The 26728-nt window shown below is 37.0% G+C and overlaps 1 protein-coding gene across 2 annotated transcripts in view; it reads left to right on the plus strand.

Moving 5' to 3' along the window:
• Positions 1-2969: 2969 nt before the first annotated feature.
• slc35f4 (solute carrier family 35 member F4) overlaps positions 2970-26728 on the plus strand; it is a 42145-nt gene continuing 18386 nt past the window's right edge. The window contains exon 1 of one of the 2 annotated variants that reach the window (XM_051132730.1): positions 2970-3333. In XM_051132730.1, coding sequence (XP_050988687.1) covers positions 3114-3333 — 220 coding nt within the window. In that variant the 5' untranslated portion in view covers positions 2970-3113. Of the gene's footprint in view, positions 3334-19176; positions 19683-26728 lie in introns of those variants that run through there. The other variant, XM_051132731.1, reaches the window with a different exon arrangement.

Consider the following 26728-nt stretch of genomic DNA (forward strand, 5'->3'; position numbering starts at 1 on the left):
TTGGTTTTGAGCAGAGGTGCTCTAAGCTGAGAGCAGCAACTCAAAACTTGCATTCAGAGGCATTTTATAGTGCTTTGCTCTAGATGTGAAGTTGTGCTCTTACTTACTGGCGTGGGAGAGGTCCAAGCTGTGTGGCTAAATGGACGCAATAACACTTTTACGACAACTGTGCCTCTGTGATTATAGCTAAAGCATGAATTAGTCATTATTGTATCACTCACATTAACAATCAGGAGTGGAGAAATTATCCCTGAATGCAGATTCCGTGAAGCTGGCTGAATCTAATTTTGTCAGGCTAAATGGCCTTGCGGCACCATCTCCCAGCTACTGCACTCTCACTCTCAAAGCCTCATAAATATTTGACGAAAAACAATAAATAGAGACACAGCCACAGGCCACTGTAGTATTAAAGTGTAACATATGTAAGGAACATATATAGGGAAAGCAATTCTATCTCTCTGTGTCTGTTTGTCTGTCTGTCCATCTACCTGTCTGTCCATCCATCCATCCATCCTTCCATCCATCTGTCTACCTATCTATCTGTCCGTCTGTCCATCTATCTCTCTGTCCTTGCATTTGTCAGTCTGTCCATCTGTTCCATCATTCCATCCATCCGTCCGTCCATCCATCCATCATCTATCTGTCTGTCCGTCTATCTGTCCATCTACCTGTTTGTCCTTACATTTGTCAGTCTGTCCATCCATCTGTCCTTCCATCCATCCATCTATCTGTCTGTCCATCAGTCTGTTTGTCTGTCCATCTACCTGTCTGCCCTTACATTTGTCAGTCTGCCATCTATCTGTCCATCCATCTGTCACTCTATCTATCGCTCTATCACTCTATCTATCTATCCATCTGTGTCTGTCAGCCTGTCTGTTTGTCCATCCATCCATCCATCTATCTATCTATCCATCTATCCATCCGCCCATCCATCTGTCTGTCTGTGTCTGTTTGTCTGTCTATTCGTCCATTTGTCCATTTACCTGTCTGTCCTTACATTTGTCAGTCTGTCTGTCCATTTGTCCTTCCTTTCATCCATCCATCTGTCCGTCTGTCTATCTGTCTGTCTGTCTGTCCGTTTGTCTGTCCATTTACCTGTCTGTCCTTACATTTGTCAGTCTGTCGTCCATCTGTCAGCCAGTCTGTTTGTCTGTCTGTCTATCTATCTATCTATCTATTGTGACGAGTCAGCTGCCTCCCCCTTGCTTATCATCATCACCCTGTCCAGTAATCGCAGCCCTTCGCAAGACACCAGATCGCCTGTTAATTCTGGACACTTTATTTTTCCCCTTTTTGGACACTTTTTGTTTATTTTATGTTTAATAAAAGCCTCTCCGAGGCCTGACGTCACACCCGCTGTGTCTGTCATTTGCTCCTCCCACCACACTGGTGGAGAATGCGGGCAAGGCGGAGCTTAGACAGCGCAGCCGGGCAACAACTTATGACGTCATCCCCTGTCGCTCGCAAAAGAAGATGGTGAAAACCCGGACCGGGACGGAGAAATGACAGTGACGGTGCACTGCGAGAGGGGGACTTGCCTGGAGAGGAATCCCTGTCCACTCTGACAGCTGGAGCCTGGTTCAGGAAGGTAGCACTCCCGTGAGGGCAGCGGCCTTATGACGGGGATGTCGCCTGAAGGGGAAATGTGACAAGTCAGCTGCCTCCCCCCGCTTATCATCATCACCCCGTCCGGTAATCGCCGCCCTTTACCAGGCTCCCGACGGGAGTGGGTGTGCAAGAGAGGAGGGACGCCAAAACAGCCAGGTCTGGCGACGTGTGATGAGGCACACCTGACGCAAATGAAGCCTCATCACCGCCACTGTTGAAATGCCAAGCGCGCCTCTCCTCGGGAGACCGGTCTCTTCCCCGTGCATGCACGCTGGTGTCCTCGTGGGTCCAGGTGCACCACCGAAGTGACAAGCTGACGGGCGAGGATGCCGGGCCGTTTAATCCCCTGGGAAGTGCTGTGAGCCAAGAAGGACATAGCCACTGAAGAGGGGAGCACGTGCGGCCGCCGGTCTCCGCCCTTTACCTGGACCCTTCCCTTTCGAACCCTGCCCCTCCTTCACAGAACCCCCAGCACGACGAGGACACCAGATCCCCTGTTTATTTGGACACTTTATTTTCCCCCTTTATGGGCACTTTTTGTTTATTTTATCTATCTGTGTCTGTCTGCCCATCCATCCATCCGTATGTCAGTCTATCTATCTATCTATCTGTCTGTCTGTCTGTCTGTGTCTGTCTGCATGTCTACCATCTATCTATGTGTCTGTCCTCAGTTTTACACAAGGCTATAAACCTGGTCAAAAGTATTTTCCATAAAATATATAAGACACTGTTCACTGTCATATCCACTTATTCATGTCCACCTTTACTGTGTTGAATATTTCAGTGATTCCTTTAGACCAAAGTCGTTAAGATTGCATATGCCACTGGTTGGCACGCAATAGTGTGAAATGCATAAGATCATATGCCTTGTCTCTGCAATGTCACCCTGCAACATTGCATACTAAAATATTTCAGGGAGGAGCCCAATAGTAACACGATTACGGCACCACGATGCACTCATGTCTCCTCTTTTGTAATAACGACGGCACTCCACTGCGTCCACTCTGCCGTGATATTTGAATCTCGATCGAATCTTTTTTTTTGAACTGGTTCTTTTTAGTGATTCATTCAAACCGAATCGCTTTTGTAAATCACGAGTAAAGCTTAAAAGTGGGCGATATGAACCATAAACAAAACAGCATTCTGTTAAACCACAGTCAAACCACCAAAGTAAAAACACAATATTTAATAAAATTATTTTATCACAAAAATAAACGAATTGATAAATTGGTTTTATGAAGAGGTTCACTGAAATGAACCGTTCAAAGGAACCGATTCGCCGAAATGAACCGGACCTCCCAGTGCTTGCTGCCATCTGTTCGGAGCAGCGTGACGCCCCCTGCTGTCTGATGCATGAAAGGCGCTGGGCAAGTTTCACACAACCCTGAGCGACTCCTCAAAGCAATGTGTGCTGGAATTTGACTCGGGTGATGCTCTCAACAGCGGGTTTCGTATGGTTATCGCTCGTGAGCTAAAAGCTGCCGTTTTGCCCGTGCGGAGGTAAAATGAGCAGCACGGAGATCCAGAATTTGGGAGAGGAGCCTTGCTTTCGCCTGGAGCACCTACCGGGCAAGAGCCCGCACCTAGCGGGCAAGGCGTCTCCGCAGGTGAACAGCCGCTGGGATGCGCCTCAAGTGACGGCCAACGGGGTCCATGACATTGAGGATCGAATTTTACGAATCACTGGTTATTACGGCTATAACCCCGGATACTCCAGCCACAGAAGTAAGTGTTTAAAAACACACGCAATAACAAATTTAGTATTAATGGTGTCGAGATCAAGTCACCGCTGACTGCACGTTGTGTTGGCCTTGAACGACGAATCTATATAATGTGAATGTGGAGGAAACACATGCTGTGCAGACTCTCATTTTGTTGGTAGGGTGCTTTGTTCACAAGTTATGTGCATGCGACATAAATCTAAACAACACATGAATTCAGTCAGCAGAACTTTCTGTCGAAGTTTTTAATAGAGTATAGAATATAATGTAAAATATAACAGGATAGAATAGAATAGAAAATAAATATAAAAAGAATGAATCATTAATCAAATGTAATAAATAGTAAAACAATAGATGATACAATAATAAAATGCATCTTTATAGACAGTTCAGATCTATTAGTGAAGTAATTTAGTGTCAACAAATATAAATGTCTTGCAGACAACTTTGGTAGGCTAAATACACATGGTTTTAATGATCTTTTATTGGCTCATGTTTTATCAAACAGACTTGTTTATGAATCTAAATCATACTGCACAGCACACTCATAAGTTCATTGATAGTAAGTTATTACAAGTGCAATTACAAGTAAACAAGAAATCGCATGCAAGATGTGCGGTTGGACAAAATGTTCAGAGATAGACACTTATTTGTTGAACACTTATTAAAATGACAGTGTGAGTGGAGTAGAGTGATGATTGGATCCTAATTATAGTCTGTGTGCCATTCCTGAATTTCAATACCTCAGTCTATTTTAATGCAATCGAAGAGTCTTGGCACAGGACAGATTTGAGGTTAGCATGCAGAATTTTAATGTTTTTGTATTATTGTTATTGTGGCCAAGTGTTAAGTGCACATATCACACAATGGCCAGTGCATAAGCTGTGGTGTAGCCATGTCTCTAGCGTGCCGTTATTACACTGGTGCAGTATGTAAGTACATGAATCATGTCTAATGAATATCAGTGTGTATTGCATGTGTGCATGCATTTGTGTGTGATGTCTCGAAGCCCCAGAGGATGGTGGATGGTAACGTTAACTCTGTACTGCATTCATCTTTGCCACTCGTTGTATTACATAAGTGCATCACACATGGTAGGCTGTGCCAAATATGCCAATTAAAGCCAAAAACAATGGGGGCAATTATATTCAAATTGCTTTTTGAATGAAGAAGGCAATTTTCTAAAAGATTTTTGTCCTTAGCTGAAAGCAAAGATTATTGTGCTCAATCAAAAATCTCTTTAAAAGTCCAAAAAGGTTTTTTTTAAAGCGAAGGTGTCACATTGATATGTTTCCCTCTGAGACTATGCCATCCTCACCACTGTTTTAAGACCTGACTCAGCAGTATATGTAGTGAATTAAAGTGTCAGTCATGGACTAGCAAGAAGAACAATGTGAAAGCGCTATTATTTAACAGAACTAGTTGTAATCATTACCCATCCCAAAGAACTCTGTAATTGATGTAAAAGCCCAAAACTGATGCTTTATAATTTATAGGTGTTGGTTGCACATAAATCACACAATAACATCCATTGCATATTTAATCCTGAGGAAATGGGAAAAGGCAAGCCTTTCCTTGACTGATGAATCCAGTCGTTAAGTTTGTTAAAGTCAAAGAGCGTTTTTGTTTGACCTTTTCAGTGGCAAAGGTTTACATGGTACTAAATGAGAAAAAAATCCAGTTTCATTTAATGTTTACACAATTTCAAGAAGCAACGTATTCTATAATGTTTTTGCATATATATTATAAGTAATGTATAATTTTTGTTTAAAAATATAAAATGCTAAGTGTGACTGGCTGAAACTGGGTGATAGTGTAATATATGTGCATATCCACACTGCCATCCAAAAGTTTTGAAACGCCCCAGGCAAAGAGGGGTTTTAGACAACGTCATCACAAGTCCTTATTATTTTGTGATGACTCTGCATTAATAGGGGACAACACAAAATGTGCAAACATTTTATTACATAAACAATGAATTCACAACATGGAAAAATACTAGAGCTATTGATAAATCATCTCTAGTCTAAACTGTGTTCTTGGCCTGTTGTGTGCTAACTTTAATTTGCAATCAAACTGTAAAGCTGTAAAGGTGTGTGACCCAATAATACAGAGAAAAATAACATATATTACCCCACTGAAAGGGTAACCAGCCACTTACGATGCGATGGAGGCACTGCCTCTGTTATTTTTCATCTATATTTAACTTTTTCTCCTCACTTTTTTTCTAGGCTGGATAACATTGCTGTTTTCTGCAGAGCTGCTTTATTGATGAATTTAACTCATTCCATAATTGATGAACGTTACACAATTATTGAACCAAACAGAATCAACACTGAGTTGATCTGAATAATGACTGTTTACGTTTGCCTTTTTGAAGCTGCTTTACCACAAATTTGTATTCTTTTTGCATCATTGAATCATTTCCTTTTTACCACTGTAAAGGCTTGTTCACACTAAGAATGATAACTATAAATACAACGATAACTATATTTGTGTCCAAACCAGTGAACGATCTAGTGTAAACTATCTGATCTCTAACACAGTCAATGTAGTGGAATAAAAGCAAAGTGATTCTTCCAGAGGCTATTTTTTCCATTGTTTTCAATTGGAGCACCACAAACCACACCAAAAAACACATATTTTACCCCTAGGACACAATTTTTACCAGGGGGATCCCCCACCAAAATGCAATTGAGCTAGTTTTGAGTAGCAATTGGGCAGTTTTTGTTGTTAAAACCTGTTTTGTTGTGAAAACCTGGCAACCTTGACTAAGACCGGTGTTGCCAAGTCCGTGGTTTTCCTACAGAATTGGGCTAAACACTGTTGCAACTGGTTGTTTTTCATGTCCGCGGGTTTAAGCGACCCCGATAACGTGATATTTATCCTCTGGAATTCAAATCTTACTGGGGAACCCTGCCAAAAAATGAGCATTGTAACACCCAGAATGCAATTTTTATCAGGGGACCCCTCAATTGAAATGCAACTGGGCTAGTTTTGGACTAGATTTGAGTAGCAATTGGGCAGTTTTGTGAAAATCTGGCAACCCTGACTAAGACCAGTGCTACCAAGTCAGTGGTTTTCCTGTAGAATTGGGCTACTTTAACACTGTTGCTGCGAGTTATAACATGATATTTATCCTCTGGAATGAAAATTTTACCAGGGGATCCTCACCACTGAAATGCGATTGGGCTAGTTTTGAGTAGCAGTTGGGTGGGTTTAGTGGCGAAAACCTGGCAACCCTGACTACAACCAGTGTCGCCAAGTCTGCGGTTTTCCCATGGAATTGGGCTACTTTAACACTGCTGCCGCAGATTGTTTTTGTTATGTATGCGGGTTTAAGCAACCCCAATAACATGATATTTAACCCCTGGAATGTGAATTTTACCTAGGGGGACCCTGCAAAAAAATTCTTACATTTTTACCGGGGGATCCTCCCCACGGAAACACGATTGGGCTAGTTTTGAGAAGCAGTTGGGTGGGTTTTCTTGTAAAAAAACTTGCAACCCTGACTACGACAAGTGTTGCCAAGTCTGCAGTTTCCCCCTCGGACATTTCCCCAAATGTTAACAGGGGAATCCCACTAAAAAATAATTTTTACTGGGGGACTGCCCACCAAAAGACGATTGGGCTAGTTTTGGGCTATTTTTGAGTAGCAGTTGGGCTCTTTTGTTGTGAAAACCTGGCAACCCTGACTACGACTAGTGTTGCCAAGTCTACTTTAAAACTGTTGCAGCCGATTGTTTTTTATGTCCGCGGGGTTAAGCAACCCCAATAATGTGATATTAATCCCCTGGAAAGCGAATGCTACCAGGGGAACCCTGCCAAAAACACATATTATACCCCCTGAAATTCCTTAGTTTTGAATAGCAGTTGGGCAGGTTTTTTTGTGAAAACCTGGCAACCCTGACTGCAACTGAACAGCAATGTTGAAGTTATATTGTTTGTCTCAGATTATTCATTTCTTTACCAGATGGAATTCCCAGAGTAACACAATATTGTTATAAAAAAATAAAAATACTTGGAGAAACATTTCATTCACAATGTGTCTGCAATTTTACTTCAACAGATATTCCATATTATAGCAACCAATGCATCCCAACTGAAAAAATAAAAACACTGTGCTGCAAAAAAATGCTCTGAAGCGCTCATAGCTACGCATTTTCAGCAGAGTGCCTGACATTTTCAACTGGCTAAAAACGCTTTGGTGGGCACATGACCTAAAGCTACTTTGAAAAAAAAAAATGTATTATATAAAGCAGTATATAAATAATGGTGACTTGATTTTCATACCACAACTTAGGGGATTTATGAGCACAACTGATGCAAAAAGTTCAGTGCAAGGAGCTCAAATGTGCAAAAAATCAAACAAAAAAAAAAAACACTGTGCTCCTCCTACCTATCTGTAGGTGTCGCTGTTGGAAATTGTTACTTTGTTAATTATTTGCAAAATAAATGCAAGTGGGCATCACCACTGTTCCCTTAACAAAAAAAAAAAAACAAAAAAACAAAAAAAAAAAACAATAGGATTTTCTATTGGCTTTTGGTTTATTGCTTAAAATAACAAAAACCAACAAAAGTTTGATTCTTTTATGTTTTATTTATAATGATAATCATAAAAGTAAAATGTAAGGGGGCTTTGGTTCATGTCCAAATGTATAACCTAATGCTTGAACAGTGTACTGAACCGCAGTAGCTCCTAACTGACCTGTGATGGCACTTTACTCCCAGCTGGATGTAACTGCCTCAGATCAGACTGGCTGAAATATCTGCTGCAGCTTTATAGCATGCTTATGCCTTCTTGCACAGATCCTCCAAAAAGCTTATGCTCTGAAAACTTTTTGAAACTAATTAGTCAAAAAACCAATCAAACCCATCTTGAATAAGACCAAGACAGAATCAACCAGCATAGCCTGTGCCAGAAACAATCTGCTGGTGTCATCTGCTGTCTTTTGACCTCTTATACACAGAGATGGCAGAGTCATTGTGACCCAATCATCTGAATGTGTCTGCAGTGGGTGCTCTGTCTGCAGCGCACGTATGCTCCCCTCCATCCCTGCCCAGACCACCTCGCCTAGAGTGCTATTTTTAGCTACACGCCTAATGGGACTCTTCTCATCTACTTAGCTAGAAAGACGCTGTTAACTGTAGGCTCACTTGGGAGCTTAACAGACTTCAGAACAGACAGCTGATGTAAGTAATTGTTCCTGAATCCCTAATCCAAATAAAAATCAAAACGATGTTCACACTTCCAGTCAGCGTTATTTCAGTGTCACTGAGATACTATTACAGTTTTATTAAAATTTTAAAATTTATTTTAGTTATTAGAGAGAGAGAGAGAGAGAGAGATTTAGTTCACTATAATAACCCTGCTTAAAGTCATAATGCCAGATCTGATCTGATAATGTGTCACTGCTAAAAAGCTGTAGTTATCCACCTTTTTCTTCAAATAAGAGTGGACGCGGCTATTTGTAAATTTTATGGGTTTGGCTTCCGGTCTCATCCACGTCCAGCTATTTTTAGCTGTACAAAACAGCTTGTTCTGCTGCTTGATATTGCAGATTGGTGTGTCTTACCATATTATTTTAATGTATTATCTTAATTATGAACACACTGGTTTGTAGTGCAAAGAGTTTTACCATTTACTGCACGTTGTTATTCTTCTCGTTATCCGATAACCGATATTTTGAATCGATAGGTACAAAAAAATAAACACAAAATTTAAAACAAAAAAAGAAAAAAAAAGAAAATGAATGCCAAAATTAAGAATAACAAGGGCTATGGCGATAATCAGTCAAATCCTACCACTAAATAATGCAACATTGATACTAGGGTTGCCCGCTAATAGTTGACTACTGTTCGATGAGAAGAGGCTTGGTCGACCAAATTTTTATTAGTCACTTAGTTGCAGGAAAAAAATAAATAAAACTCTACAGGAAGTGGCAAAGTCACGTAGTCCATGACAGACAGATAGTTAGTTAATGGCTGGTCTGTGTGGTAATACTACACTGCCGCTTAAAAATTTGGGATCAGTAAGATGTTTCTTATGTTAATCAAGGCTGCATTTATTTGATCAAAAATACAGAAAAAAATAGTAATATTGCAAAATGTGACAATATAAAATAATATTTTTTATTTTAATATACTTTATAATAGAATTTATTCCTGTGATGCAAAGCTGAATTTTCATCAGCTGTTACTCCAGTCTTAAGTGTCACATGATCCTTCAGAAATCATTCTAATATGCAGATTTATTAGCAATGTTAAAAATAGTTGTGGGATTCTTTTTCAGGATTCTTTGATCAATAAAAGGTAATATATATATATATATATATATATATATATATTTATTTAAAATAGAAAGGTTTTCTGTCAATATACACTACTGTTCAAACGTTTGGGGTAGGTAAATTTTTATTCTTTCTTTTTTTTTGGAAGAAATTAATACTTTTATTCACCAAGGATGTGTTAAATTAATAAAAAGTGATAGTATAGATTTACATTGTTAGAAAGATTTATATTTTGGATAAATGCTGTTCTTTTTAACTTGTTATTCATCAAAGAATCCTGAAAAAAAAGAATCACACGTTCCAAAAAAATATTTGGCAGCACAACTGTTTCCAATTCTAATAATAAATTAGAATGATTTCTGAAGGATCGGAGTAACAGCCGATGAAAATTAAGATTGCATCACAGGAATAAATTATATTTTAAAGTATATTAAAATAAAAAACACTATTTTATATTGTAAAAACATTTTGCAATATTACTGTTTTTTTCTGTATTTTTGATCAAATAAAAGCAGCCTTGATGAGCATAAGAGACTTGTTTAAAAAACATTACCATTCCCAAACTTTCGAGCGGCAGTGTACATTGGGCAGGACATCCAAATGCTTGCCTATCTTTCATCGATCTCAAATATGGCGTATCATCAGAAATACTGTATGTAAGTAGTAGCAACTTTACATGGCCGCTCAATCTAATGTTAACGTAGAAAAATGTGTGCTATTGAATGTCTGTACAAAGTGTGGAAGCTGAATAGTAGCACGCTCACTGCATGCCAAATGTAAGCGCCAGTGCGGTGACTTGCTCTTAAAATACTCATTCTTGGTGTTACAGATAAAAGTACTACATCTTTCGAACCTGTAAAGACTCTAGCTTTATTTGTACAAAACATTGCGCTTTTGTAAAATAATGAAAGCAAACAGGATGCTCTTACTGCCATCTTGGTCCCTGTGAACTTGAGCGCATGAAGAAAAAAAAGTTAACCAAAACTCTGTGTATATTTGCCTTATATATCTATAGAGAGCGAAATATCTACTTTCAAATGAAAAACAATTCAAATGGAAAACAAATATTCTCTGATTATGTAATCCGTATGAAACATGCATACAGACGCATCCACTAGCCTATTGCAGAGATGACGAGTCAGTGTCGCCGACTTCACCTCAGCCGTGTTTAAGATACTTTCCAAATATACTTTCATAACAACTGTATATTTATAACAAACATATTTTTGCGCCTCTCTGTGAATAATACACAGTAAAAATAGCATGATTGATCTGTTTCAAAGTAAATAACCAGTGTTGGGGAAAGTAAATAACTTTCAGAAAACAGATTCAGTTTATTTCCAATTTAATCTTAACAAACAGATCTGTGTCTCATTTCAGTTATAAATCAGTTTTAATGTAGCCTTAACCAATAACACTTAACAGATACGTCCCATTTAGAGGTCATGTAATGGTGTTGAGAGATTGAATTGAAGTTAGTGGTATTATACAGTGTGCACTATCAGCTGTGTGACGTGAAAACCAAAAACTTCTTTTTCATTAATATGCAGTGCCCTCCAAGTTTGTAAATGCCCTAGGCAAAGTAGAGTTTTGGACAATATTAGCATAAAGCCTCATCATTTCTTGGTATAAAAGCATTAAAACAACTTGAAAATGTCCTGAAAGAGCAGCAATAATCATTTTCCTTTGTCATGCCATAATAATGGCAATATATACAAGTCACAGTTGCCCCTTTGATGCCTGATTTGAGGACTAAACATGGCCAAGGTTTCTCACAATGACACCTTTATAACTTTACTGATTGATTGCCATTTAATATTAAAATACAACAGACCAAGCAGTTTAAAGAAGATTTATAAGCAAGTATTTTCAATGTTGTGAAGTAATTTTTCTTAAGAACAAGTTTGCATAATTTGTGTTATTAATGCAAAGTCATTGCAAACTAATATTGATTTCTGCTGATGTCGCCAAAAACCCCTCTTTGCCTGGGGCATTTCCAGACATTTCCTGGGGCATTTCTATTTACTACAGGTTTTATTGGTGTATAAAGTTCTTTCTGTCAGTGGATGTGATCATAATAATATCACAAAACCTTTTAGCCTTAGTAAATCTCTGATCAGAATTTTTAACTTGTTTGTAATCGCAGAAAACGTGTTTAAATGTTGCATCAGCACAACATTTCCACAATATACAATGTTTTTATACTTTAAGTGCACTCCTGTGCTGCCCCCATCTGGTCATTTGACATAATATCTCTGCACTCTTTCATTGATTCATGACGATATAGTCATAATCCCATTTACTCAGACTGCTGAATCACACACACAAACACATTTTTCAGTCTAAATATTGATCGTGTGCACATTTGCTGCTACCAAGGTTCAGTTATGGTTAGCATTATGAGAATGACTATCTGGCAACAAAAAGAATTCAGAGTTCAGAGAATTGCTGCAACCCTTTTGCTTGGCCAAAAGGTGTCACTCTTCTCATTTTACAGTGCTTCTAAAAGGTCTACGGGATATACAGGAACACAAACCCTTAGCATTCCCATTTGTGAAGCCCTAAAAGAAACAGCTTGGACATGGACAGTTTTGCCCATGGGCACTTATTTGCAAAAACATTTTGCCAGAGGGGCTTAATTGCTAAAACTAACCAGCAGAGCATTGACCTCCACATACAAATCACTGGTGATGTTTTGATAAGTAATTATCTGCAAAGTTGAAGTCAGTAAATTAGTTGATGTTAAAATGAGTTTATAGAAGGCCATTTTTGCCACATAAGAAATCCTTTGGGGAAAATCATTAAAAAAAAAAAAAACATTAAAATTTGGGAAAAAATCATTAAAAAGTAGAATTATGAGTTAAAAGGTGAGATACTGAATAATAATTGTGAGATAGACCTCGAAATTATAAGATACTAAGTCGAAATGCAGTTGCTAAGCAAAGATAAAAGTCAAAATTATTACATAAAGTCAAAATTCTGTCATAATTATGACTTTTTATCTCAAAAGTATGACTTCACATCCTATAATTTTGACTTTTGACATAATTTTTGACATTTTATTTCATAATTATGATTTAGGAGGATGTCATAATTTTGACTTTTTGATCTAATTGTGACTTAGTATCTTATATTTCATTTTGATATTTTATGTTATAATTATGACTTACGACTTATGTTATAATCAAAGGAGTTCACTTCCAGAACAAAAATGTACAGATAATTCACTCACCCCCGTGTCATCCAAGATGTTCATGTCTTTCTTTCTTCAGTTGTAAAGAAATTATATTTTTTTGAGGAAAACATTTCAGGATTTTTCTCCATAGTGGACTTTAATGGTGCTCCCGATTTTGAACAAAGAGCTCTAAACGATCCCAGCCCAGGAAAAAGAGTTTATCTAGCAAAACCATGAGTTATTTTCTAAAAAAAAAATTACAATGTATGTACTTTTTAACCTTGAACCCTCGTCTTGTCTCATCTGTCTGAACTCTGTTTATTCCGGTTCATGACAGTTAGGGTATGTCAAAAAACTCCCATCTAATTTTCTCCTCCACACTATAAAATAATCCTACATCGCTGCAGAAGTACTGACCCAGTGTTTACAGTGTGAACATGCAAAGAAGATCAAATGCCCTTCACAAAAAAAAAGGTAAAACAGCGATGTTGGACGATTTTGAAGTTGGATGAGAAAATGAGATGGGAGTTTTTCGACATACCCTAACTGTCATGAAGCGGAAAAAAAAGAGTGTTTGAGGTAAAAAAGTATATAGATTGTAATTTTTTTTAGAAAATAACCAATCGTTTCGCTAGATAAGACCCTTCTTCCTTGGCTTGGATCGTTTAGAACCCTTATAAAGTTGCATTTAAACTGCATTTTGGACGTTCAATATCAGGGGCACCATTTAAGTCCATATATGGAGAAAAATCCTGAAAAGTTTTCCTCAAAAAACATAATTTCTTTACATCTGAAGAAAGAAAGACATGAACATCTTGGATGACAAGGGGTGAAGACATTATCTGTACATTTTTGTTCTGGAAGTGAACTTCTCCTTAAAGATTCGAAAGCATGATTTTCTTTCTTATGTGGCAGAAATAGGCTTCAGTAGTGGTAACAGGAAAGACCAGTTGGTGTCCAAGCCACTGTGGCCTGACCTTTAGAATTTATTTTCAAAACTGTAATGATTTTAAAGACAAGAAAGTTCGTATTTATGCAAATCATGCAGCTCCTCCACTCTTGTGGGCCTAAGTCTTTTATGGGGTTTTAACGAGTTGGTTATGAAGTGTGTGCAACACTCACAGTGTGTGGGTGCACTATTCCCCACTCGTCTCACTCTCGTCTTGTAGAACGCAGCTAATAGACGTGCATAAAGGACGCAGTAGGTCTGTGGACAATGGTGAAGGAACATGGCACTGATCTAAATGACAAAGGTGCTGAATGGGGCCGCGGTGGCAGTGTCGAAGGTGGAACACAAGGGCCAGGCGTTGCTATGGCAGGACGCAAGAGGAGGGGGGCACTGGGATGAAACAACACGCATCTCGAACGGCAGGTGTCCATTTGAAAAAGAGAGGTTGAAAATAAAACCAGTACACTCATTATAGGTCCATATGTGTGCTTTTTTGAATCTTCCGTACAGGAGAAGTAGATTATTCTTAGTGTCTGCAATATTAAGTCATTAAAAAGGCTGTGGTTTAATTTTCTTCTTGGCATCATAAAATATATGGAGTCTTGACACAATCCATCATCAGTTGTGTGTGAATATGTAATACAAGCTTATATTTCAACTGCGGAAATATTAATCTGTCTTTCAATATTGCTGTCTTTCTGTGCGCTGCTGGGGTTTATATTTTATGGTCTGGGTGTGAAGAGCTGTATATATGTTCACACAGGAAAGATATTGATATACATGATTGAATGCAAACTCAATTGACTAAAGGAAAAGGGTTGTAGATGCACTTTGTGTGTTGTGTGTAAAGAAACATCTCATGGTTCAACAAAACATTTATGTTCAATGATATTACACTGGCTCTAAAAACTATTTGAACCTTTAGAAATAAAAATGCTTGAATGTCATTGCACTAATATATAATAATAATCTGACTCTTCTTAAAAAACTTCCAGTATAATGAGTGCTGGCTTAGCAAACAAGCTTCATTTGAGTTCAGGAGAATGCAGTGAACCACAATGCAGTGCATGTTTGTGGTGTTTAATCAAGCCAAGGTGAATGAATGAGAGGCAGAAAGCTTTATTTCGTGAATATATGTAAGGTTGTGTGAAATGGGAAGAAACAGATGTAGGTGTGTGTGGGTGTTGCGCTAATCGAATGCATAGCTGGGACCACTGGAACAAGCATCGAGACTTATTAAATGCAAGGCTATGAAAACCGCAGACAGGGTGTAATGGACCCTGCTCTGACCAGGCAGGCCTACTAAAGGGGTACTCGATACACCAATTTGTTCTGTGATTTAAAGATTCCCCTTAGTCCGATAAAATCCCGGCACGGCTCACACAATAAAGCAACTTTTATGGAACAGTTAACCAAAACATAAAAATAAATTCTCACAAGCATTATATGACATTTCAGGCCTGTTTTTAAGGAACACAAAAGAAGATACTTTGTTGAATGTTTAAGCTGTTCTTTTCCCTAAAGCAGAAGCATATATATGGTACATCAACACAAATGTTTTGCATAGCTTTTTTCTCATAAATCATAATCATTAAAAGTCAGCATTTTGACATATAAAATGTTGATATTCAATATTAAGTTTTGTATAAGAGTCTGATTTTTGCATGTGATTTATTTGTTCAGACCAATAAGTAAAAAACGTTAGACAATGGCAGAAAATTTATCTTGGTTTAAATGGGCCTGTGAACTTACAGTATGATCTCATGATAATTTATATGTATTTTACGTAAAATGTGGTTCTACAAAACATATATTTACTTACCTTTTTACAGGCATATTTACAGCGTCTAAATGTAAAATACTGGCGTATTTTCAGCATTTCAGCTTATAATACTGATGTATTGACGACCCCAAAACTTAATGATTACCATATTAACAACTTTACTGGCTTACAAATGAACCCTTATGAATATTGAAATTGTGGTATTAATTTTATTATTATTGTATTCAGTTGTCATATCAATGGAATTATGTTTTTAATTGCATTATTAAATCATTTACTTATTTTCATCAAATGAAATGATAACAATTTGTTCTGTGTGATTTCTGCTGCCAACTTGTTTTGAAGAATACATAATGTTAAACAAGAATAAGCTTTAAACCCTTAAAATGAATAACATTTCTGTCTTTTAGTCATTACTTGTCATTTAATGTTTACTTTGTTTGCCATGGGACATAAAAGGCATTTTCTCCAAAATGCTGTGGCTGACAGTAGATCCATAAAATGCAAGATAATTAGTAGGGCTGCACGATAAATCGGAATGAAATTGCAATCGCAATGTGAGCCTTATTCTGTGTAAGAAGCCACATCATCTCACAGGAGGACTTATTTCAAACACTCGACTGATGTTATGAAGTGAGTTTGGAGTAAAAACATGTTATTAAATGTGGTATTTTCACATTCTTTCAGATGTACTCCACAGAGCCGTAGTTTAGTGAGAAGCTACGCAAACAGCTGTCATTATAGCAAACGATTTCTTTTGATATCATAATCACGCAATAATATTGCCTGCAATTTTTGGCGGAACCTGTCAGTGAACTACCGCTCTGTGTAGTAAATGCTGCTCCATCTGAAAGCAGGTGATGAAGATATACTGCTGATTACAAAATGCGCATGGAAATTGCTCGATTAATCATGCAGCCCTAATAATTAAGAAAGGAATAAATTTTATTTGTGTGCTGTAATCCAAATCTTCAAAATCCATACGTCTGCGAGGAACAGAACCAAATGCAAGCCTCTATTTGGCGATCTTCATCTCCATTCTGAGCAGTGACCGTAAGCATCAAAACCCACACTGATGCGCTTGTTACAAATTCAAAAATTGTAAAGAACTTAACGACAGGTTTTACGGCAAGATAATCGAACACTCATTGGCTCTCACTCATTGGCTGAAATTCTGGATAAGCAAACGCACCTAACACAACACTACTGTATTGTATTCCACTAGATAGGACTGCGGCTGTAACGCATCGTCGTTTGGATTACTTTTGGTACTGCTTTTACTGATATTTTTACAATATTTTGATATTACTGTACAGAAACAGTTATGGTTAGGTTTAGAGGTAGGAGTGGGATTAGCAACTAGAAAAATATCTTTGAATGCTATTACTAAAATTGTCATTTCCCTGCATATTTCGGTCAAGTACATTTTACATCTTTTTATATTCACTATAAAATGGGAAAGCTTTGGTTTGGGGGTCAAAAAATCTAAATCACTTATTAATAAAAGTGCACTGATACAAATATCTTAATGACCTTTTTAGCTAAAAATACGTAGCCATTTTTACATTTTAAACATTAAAATATCTCCAAATTGTATGTTTCAGCATCAATGAAAACTTCTAAACGTTACGTACTAATACTTATGTAAAAACAATGAGGCCAGGAACTTACTATGCTAGATAAAACTATGCCAGCTTTAATTTTTTGTTAACAAAAATGTTTATGTTGTGTTCCAAATGGCATACTATACACTGCGCACTTATAATATTATGTACTACGTAGTCTACTGCATGAAGTGTCCAACATATTTTGTATTTTCATTTGTATTAGGGTCATATTTTATTTTTCAAAAAAGAGGACATTGGGGACCGGATGTGTTGGTTGGGGGGTTAATAAGCCCCCAAAGTTTTTAATACCTAGTAATTTCCATACCTAAAATGTATGTTTTACAGTCACCCTTGTGCAGATTGATCAGAAATACAGCTAAAAGGCTTCCTTCCAGTAGCCATCACAAAACTTAACATCTTAAGGCAACCCTAAATCCAACACGAGCTGCAGGAATCAGATTTAACTGATCATGTGTCAAGTCAAGACAAGAGTAAGAGAGGTGACTAACAAATCATGCTGGAGGATTTGCTGCTCAGCAGATAATGTGCTCATATCTAATCTTGTAAGATGTGCTCCCTTAATGCAGAGTGTGTGTGATCATGAAATTGAAAGTGAAAGTGAATAGCCGCTCATTCAAAAGAGATTTAAATACTCCGCAAACGACAGCGGCTCCCTGATGCGCAAAAATTATATTCAATAATAAAATGATTGCGTGAGCAGGTGGTAATGGCTCAAAATTCAGTGGGAGCAGGATCAAGAAAACAGTCCCGCGTAGGGCTTTAATACAAAAACGCACATAATGAATGGCGACTGCAGAAAGCAAAAGCCGAATCCCGGACATTTTGGACGATTTAGAAACATTTTTTTAGGTCCAAAAAGAGGACATGGCCATGGAAAAGAGGACATATGGTCACCCTAGTTAAATAAGTGCATCATCCGGGTATCCTTTTTGTTGCACTTTTACTTACACTATACAACAAAACAGCATAGAAAAGTGCAAAATATGGTTGTGATGATAAATCGATACGTCCCGAATCGAAAAATGATTCTGCATCGATTTTCTGAGATTTTATGAATGCATCACAATTCTTTTTAACAGAGTGTGCAGTTAAAAACTAGATAAGAAGCTGCTGTTAAAAACTAAGCTCAGAATCAATTCCAGAGAGAATTGCGATGCATTCGGAAAATCTTGGAATCAATCCACTGATTGATTTTTTTGTCGCAACCCTAGTGCATAAGTACACCAATTGGGATGCACTTTTAGTTTTAGTTTTGATTAACTCAGATCACTGTTTTTGTTGTATGGAAAAGAGCAGCTCTGACATTCTGCAAAATTTCTCCTTTTGTATTCTATGTGAAAAAGAAAGTCATAGTGATTATGGACACTGTGTCCTTGCATAATATGAAAAAGTACAGCGTTAACATTCTTCAAAAGTCTCTTTTTGTGTTCTACAGGAAGACAGACGAAATAGGGCAAGTAAAAGATAACAGAATTTTAATTTATCAAAAAAAATGTTGGTAAACTATCCTAAAAGCAATTCCCACTTAAACAAAAGCACACTTCCCAGACTCCCACTTCCTGACACTTTGAGCAATTAACAGAAGAGATTGGATCTTTCCATCCAAGAATACACAGAATTTTCAGAGACAAGACTTTTTATGGAGTCCCCCAAGGCTCTGTACTGGGTTTTATTAGCATAAAGCTACAGAGACTCAGACAGCAAGACAAGACCTCTGCTAAAGTGAGGACTGAAGGGCCTACAAGTGGAGCACAAGTGCTGATGAAAGAAGGAAAGAGCGTGATTGGGCAAGGAGAGAGAGCAAGAAAAAGAAAAAAAACCTACTTTCTTACTCTACTAAATCACTCATCTTTATCATACTGCCTCATCAATCTCATCTGTCAAAGATGGAACTGACTGTAAAAATGGCAGATTGGAAAAACAAAAAGAACGATGAGGAGAAAGAGGAAAAGGGGAGAGGGGCCTATGCAGCATAATTAGCCCGAGCTGCTTGGTTACCTTCCAAACACAGCAAAGGATACTCTGAGCAAGAGAAGAGGCGGGGACAGAGAGAGAGAGAGAAACGGAGGGAGAGAGATATGAAGGGGATGATTGCATTCCACACACACTTGAAGCTCAGTCTCCCTAGGAGACGCAGGATAGCAGCATGACAGTGCAACATCTACACTAGAGCACGACCGCACGATTATATGTGCCACGCTGAGAGTGTGTGTGAGCCACAGAGAAAGAGCAGTAAGTTTGTCACTTAGCAGAAAGAGAAGTAACAGCAGGAGAAACAGCAAAGTAAAAGATATCAAGAGGAACCAGAAAGAGACTGTGGGAGTGACAGGAGAGATGCGCGTGGGGATGAAGTGGGTTTGCCGGAGGAGTTGAGCCGTGCCGCTCATACACACACGCACGCGCACACACACACACTTCCAAAATCTCAGGACTCCCAAGGAAGGAGGAGAGGATGAAGAAACACTCGGCCCGAGTGGCCCCTCTCAGCTCCTATAGCGCCCAGGTGCTCACCTGCCCCATTTCTGAAGGTAAAATGCAGTGTTTGTGTGGTTTTGATGATGCAGAAATTGCAAATTTGTCCACAGAGAAAAATGCTTTTGTAGATGTTCAGGGACTTCCTTAAGAGTAGTATTATAATTAGTCTAGTAGTAGTTGTAATTAACTTTTTTATGAAAATGATTTATGAAATTTCGATAGCTAAACTAGTTTGAGTTTAAACAGAGGTGTAAGAAAGATGAGGTAAGAAAGTGAAAAAATAGTATTATGTACAATTAAGTTAGTCTGAAATGTGTTGAGTGTGTTTATGTGTGTGCGGTCGTTTCCAGAAGTTTGTGTTTGCAACCAAGCAGAAAAGGAGCCGTAATCTCACCTCAGCAGTTTATATCACTCATTCAATATCAAATTACATTTTATTTAACAATGTATTGTTTGTTTATTTAAGTACGATGCCGGTTGCATGGTGCTGTTGGGTTTTTCTGAGGCTATCGTGGGAGCACTTTACAATTTGTTTTATAACGCTAATCTTTGTCAACGTTAGTTAAGAAAAATACAGTTGTGCATGCTAGCTCACAGTGCATTGAGTAATGTTAACAAATAAAATTACATTTTAAAATTGTATTAGTAAATGTTAAACATACAGTTAAGGTCAAAAGTTTGCATCCACCCCCCCCCCCCAGAATCATTAAAAATGTTAATTATTTTACCAAAATAAGACGGATCATCCAAAACGCATGTTATTGTTTATTAAATAAGATATTTCACATAGAAGACGATTACATATAGTCTACAAGAGAAAATAATAGTTGCATTTTTAAAAATGACCCTGTTCAAAAGTTTACATACGCTTGACGCTTGATTCTTAATACTCTGTTCTTACCTGAAAGACTTTTGAACAGATGTGTACATTTTTTCATCATATTGTTATTGTCATCATATTGTTTCATTTAGTACTGCCCTTCAGAGGCTACAGAAGATAGTCACAAGTTTCCCAAAAGACAAAATAAGTTAATATTTAATAAATTTAATTACTAATTAATTCCTAATGCATCGTGTTTCCTTCCTTCACTTATTGTGGCAAAATAATTAACATTTTTAATGATTCTGAAAGGGGGATGCAAACCTTTGACGTTAACTAACTAATAGTTAACTAATATCAACAATTGTAAATGTTGATTCAAGTTGTCACTTAGTATAATTTAACATTTCAAGTTGAATAAACTTTTTTTGAGTTGACTGAACTTAAAATTTTAAGGCAGCCAGGTTACAAATTATTTTAAGTTGACTCAACAAATTGTTTTTTACAGTGTACTGCATGAGAAACGAGTGATGGACAAAAATTACTTAATTCGTAAAAAAAAGTTTTGACACTCGTTCGAGGTGGTTTTTGAATTGTGCGAAGAAGGGTTAATGCGAATAACGGGAGATGGAAATGCATTTTGCGAATTAATTCCTCCACACGCACCCATAAAAGTCATGTGACTGCATTATGGGACGGGATAACTTGACTAACTAGCAGACTGATCTCAATCTGAAATGTTATTATGGTCATTCAAAGTCCGTCAAAGTATTTTTGTATAATTCCCTCAAAGAACTGTATTTCAAGACTGTTCCCAAACAGCTCAGAAAGTAATGGCCGCATGCATTGTTTTGTCTGCTCTGTCTGAATCGCAAGTAATTAATTATATGTGAAAATTATTATATTCAGTTCTCCTACTTTTCTCAGTGATATTTAGTGCCAGTTTATCAGGAAGTGACGATTTTGTTCTCTTTGAACAAAATCGCTGGATGCAAACAGTGCTTATTCGCAAATATTTTAAGCGATATTCCAGTTTTGCGCACAAAGTAAATTCGCAACTTTGGATAGAAACCCAGCTACAGACATTTAGTCATTTTAAACCAACATGCCTCTTCTTTTCTAAGCTATTCAAGCATGAAATGGATTTAAAAACACCATTAAACCATTAAGGCCATAAACTGATAAAATAATAATTATTTACAAAAAGTAGTTTTTGCATCACAGCTTGACATATCATGTTAACAACCAACTGCACATCATAAGTCATTGTATATTAGCATTTCTTTCCTCAAATGTCTTGTTGTGAAATTATGCCCATGAATCTCACTGCAGTAAAATAACAATAACATTTTGTGCCGCGCTGTGGAAATATGTAGGGGCGGTAAACCAGGGATTTACCATTGATGTGACATTTCTGTGCCTCCACATCTTGGACCTGCGGTTCCCTGGTATTGTTGGTTTCTGCAGGTTGTTAAGCTATCCAGCCAAGCTATCCGCAGGATATAAAAAGTCTGTCAGTGTGGGTGCACACAGTGGGAGCCCTTTTTTCAGTATAAAATATGTCTAAAAAGTTGTCAGGTAGGTTTTTTTCTCCTTAAAAATGACATCATGTGAGCTGAGTTGTGGTTTAGCTGAAACTGTGTCAAAAACATCTGGAATTGTGCAAAATCAGACAGGACAAAGGTGCTCGTATATGAAATATGTCTTTGAGTCACAATTTCATAACATTTTCCTTATAACTCTTGATGTTACAAGGACTGTGAGTTAGACTGCAGTATCTTTATGTTATATGATAAAACTGATTGTTATATAATTATTATACATGATCTAATTTTTTTGGAGAGACTACATGGAATATTTGTATTTTTAATATATTCATTCTCACACCATAGGACTAAAAAATAATAGTAATAATAACTAAGGGGTTAAATTAAAGTAGGGATAAACCTATACTCCTTAAATATACACTTATATATACATGCATACAGCTTTAGTCTAGATGTTTCTGATGTATAAAGATTTTATTCATCCTTGTTTTAATAATTAAGTGTTTGCCAGCTGTATTTTATTCCTGATAAAGTCTACTGAGGGTCCCTGTGGACACGTTTACACTATGTTTGTTTAGTGTGAACACTGGCTTGTAGTATTATAATGTCAGGAGGCTTTGTGGTTAAATGTTATTTAATAAAGTGTTGAGGTGAAATGAGATTTATGATATTAATGCAGTTTTGTGGCTGGAATATTGCTGTTGCAGGATTTCATTTAGGCTCTTTAAACATCATTGAATTTACATACCTTTTTGTCTGAAAGGTGAAAGGCATATGAAGCAACAATCAATAATGTGAAGTGAGGTCAGTGTCTTGTGTACTGTTCACTGAAGTATCCAAGGACTTCAGTTAGTGCAGGCCTTTTCCTAATGCTGTCGAATTAGAGTGCTTACATTGTCAAAAGCCGACAAGACAACCACATGGAAACTACAAGAACACCATACCGTCATTTTAAATATGTCTAGCCTTTATAAAGTTAGAATCAAATCAGACATTGATGCACTGTTGAATATAAAGTCAATGACATAATAATGTCATTAGAAATATGTGTTGTTGTTTACACAGTTTCATCGTTTTTAAACTTCAAAATTTGGTTTTAAGGCCCCAAAATGTTATTGTGATATAAATAAACAGCCAAATTTGTTCAGTTTTTAGTTGAAAACAGTTTTGTGTAAATTTTAAATTTTTAAATTTTTAAAAGACTTGCAGAGCTTGACACACAATCATGCCTTCAAGGGTCCTATCTATGATATCATTTCCTGTTTTATGTTTGTTTTTTTGCATGCTTGTGCATGTTGCACCACATGACCATGATTTGGTGGACAAATGTTTGGCAATACTACAATAGAAATCAATAGAAGATTTGTTCAATTTTTTTCTAATAAATAAATGCAAAACCTTCATTTTAAAGGATTACAGTAGTTCACTTAAAATTTCCTAATAATTTACTCACCCCCATGCCATCCAAGATGTTCATATCTTTCTTTCTCCGGTTGAAAAGAAAACCTTCCAGGATTTTTCTCCATATAGTGGACCAATGGGTTGAAAGTCCAAATTGCAGCTTCAAAGGGCTCAACACAATCCTAACGTAAGGGTGTTATCTAGTGAAACAATTAGTAATTTAAATTTATATACTTTTTAACCACAAATGCTCATCTTGCACTAGTTCGACTTCACACATTATGTAGTCATGTTGGAAAGGTCATGCGTGATGTAGGCGGAGGTACCAACCCAGTGTATACAAAGTGAATGTTCAAAGACTAAGGGCCACTTTTACTAAACAGGGCAAATTTGCACACGAGTGTAATTCTAAAACAGTGCCGACTGGAGGGGAAAGTTCTCCGGATGATTTACTAAAAATGTGCAAATTAAAGAACACAGACACAATATCTTATTTACATATTGACCAATGCAATATACCAAGTGCACCACAAATTAGCATAGTCCCAAATAAAGAAATAAAGAAGCCACAGTACGTTAAAATTAACTGGAGGCCAAAAAAATGAAGGTTTGCTACAAGTTTTGATAGGCCTGGTATTGTGTATAATTGCGTAGAATAATGGCGCGTTACTAACAACATTATCTTTTTCAGTAACAAGTAATCAAATTACTGTTTCCTCCATTACAAAGCCGTTACCATTACTTAAAATAAAATGCGGCATTACTATAATTTATTATAATATCATTAGAATTTTATTTTCCAGTTCATCTGAATGAATGCGCAGCATACCTGTATTTGACGAACCGTAAACTCTAGTGTGAAGGCACACGACTAGCCATCGCTTTGTCTCACACACACGCAAAGAAAGATACAGAGCGACAGACACAGGTAAACAATATTCTTTGCTGTATTTTCCTCTCAAAATAATGGAGTTCTTCTGAATTCTTCAGCTTTTCAAGAACTGGTTTCTCCGGTAGCAGGTGGAACTAATGTGCAAAAGGGCAATCTCATTGGCTGGTGCTCACCTATTATCATAACTGTTTTGATTTCAGCAAATCTGAGGGAATGCAGACAGCGTCATTAATATTCATGAACCCAGCAGCTCATTAATCTTTAATGCGTTTTGTATTGTTATCAGTAATAGAATTCGTAGTAGTTTTATCTTATCAGTATTATTTTTTTCCCCTTTTTAATAGAAACACTAAATTACAAACAATATCTTAAGCACCACCACCAGTCTTACAAATATGCATTCATACATGGTTATTCTAAAGTTTAATGCTAAATTATCATTATGTCATATTATAATGCTTGACTGTAAAAGTATATCAGATATTTAATATTAGTCTGGTGAGTAAACTAAAAATTTAATTCATTTAATTTAAATTTTATTAATTTAACATATTTAATATTGGGGGAATCAAAGTTATTTGACATATTTGAATTTTTTTTTTTTAAAGTAACACATTAGTTACTTTCCCTGGTAATTAGTTATTTTTATAATGATGTAACTCGGTTACTAATTCAGTTACTATATGTGAGAAATAACTAGTAACTATAACTAATTACTTTTTTAAAGTAACATGCCCAACACTCTCCTAGTTGAGGGTTCCAAGTCGTCTTTTATTTCCTGAAGCAAATTAAAATAACATGGCTTGGCAAACGATATGTTCGAATAATGTGTTTCTCTGGCATTTCAAATAAATTAATACATGTGGAAAAAATCCTCTCCCTTCTACCATGCGCTCTCAGTTCTCTGCGAAGCCTCCTCGTAGCAACAACAACTGCAGCTATTTCATGTGCAAAATAGTTTATGCTTTTTTTGGGCGTTAAATAATGGCGCAGATGCCAGTAATTTGACGAGCGTAAACGTTAGTAAAACACATTGCATGGTTTATTTGAATACTCCCCTCCCATAAATTTTGTGTCTGAAAGGGAAACTCCTACAAATGCATATTTAATAAGGTCAGGCACAAAAATAACTGTCCACGCCTTTTCAGTGCTAATTAATCACTCCACGTCTTTAGTAAGACCTGACAATACAATTTTAATGCCAAAAGATGGTTTGTGCTGATGCAAGCTGTTAGTAAAACTGGCCCTAAGTCAAACGGCCTTTACAAAAAAAAGGTAAAACAACAATGTTGGGCGATTTTGAAGTTGGAGGAGAAAATGAGATGGAGTTTTTTGCCCTACTCTACCTTTTTGTATCACTAGCTAAGAAGAAGATAACTAGATAACTGAAGAAGGCCTTTGAGCCAAAACGTTTATATCATTGTCCCATTGGTGATATATGTATAATAAAATAAAAAGAGAAGACCTTAATATGTGAGTGCGGATCATGGTTTTGTATATCAAGTGATTTAATGGATTAATGCACCCAAATGAAAGATCAAGTGACGAAAGAGTGTGGTGCAAATGAGTTTGTATCACTAGATAAGACCCTTATTCCTCGGCTGGGATCGTGTAGAAGCTGCATTGAAACTGTAATTCCTGTTAAGTCCCATTTAAATCCACTATATGGAGAAAAATCCTGGAATGTTTTCCTCAAAAACCTTCATTTGTTTTCAAATGAAGAAAGAAAGACATGAACACCTTAGATTACATGGGGGTGAATAAATTATCAAGGCATCTTATCATACGAGAGGAATATCTTTGAAACATTATGCCACTGGCCCAAACACATTATTCATAAAACATTCAAAAATAATTACAGCAGCAAGGAACACATTAAAATAAACATGAAATTTTAAAGTACAGTAGGAAGACTGAAATGGCATATTCTTGTATAGTGTACTCCAGTAATCTTTGTTATATTTACAACTTCAAAACATAATTTTCGTCATAAAGTCCTGTGTTTTCCCCTTTATTTCAGTCAGGGTGAGATCCATAGCTTGATAGCAGGATCATAACAACAAAATGCCATTGTGAGCGAGTGTGAGTGTGTGTGTGTAGACGTGCTTGCTGACCCAGCACACTATACTAGTGACCATGGGCCAGCGCATGTCATCTTTTATTCCTGGCCTGGTGTAAATTGATCACTCTGAGTCTACAGCACAACGGATCTTGGCTTTGTCATACTAGCGCTCTTTCTCTTTGTTCAGTCTCCCATCACCTCCCATCCACCACTGCTATCTATCTATCTATCTATCTATCTATCTGTCTATCTATCTATCTATCTATCTATATTGTTGTCAAAACAGCTTCTATGAAGAAGGTCAAGGATATATTCTGATTGCCTGATTTTTTGGTGGGCGCCCTGTGGTGTTAAGTTTCTGTGTATATCCCACTATA

Source organism: Labeo rohita, chromosome 17, assembly GCF_022985175.1.
Source record: "Labeo rohita strain BAU-BD-2019 chromosome 17, IGBB_LRoh.1.0, whole genome shotgun sequence".
In the NCBI taxonomy this organism is placed as follows: Eukaryota; Metazoa; Chordata; class Actinopteri; order Cypriniformes; family Cyprinidae; genus Labeo; species Labeo rohita.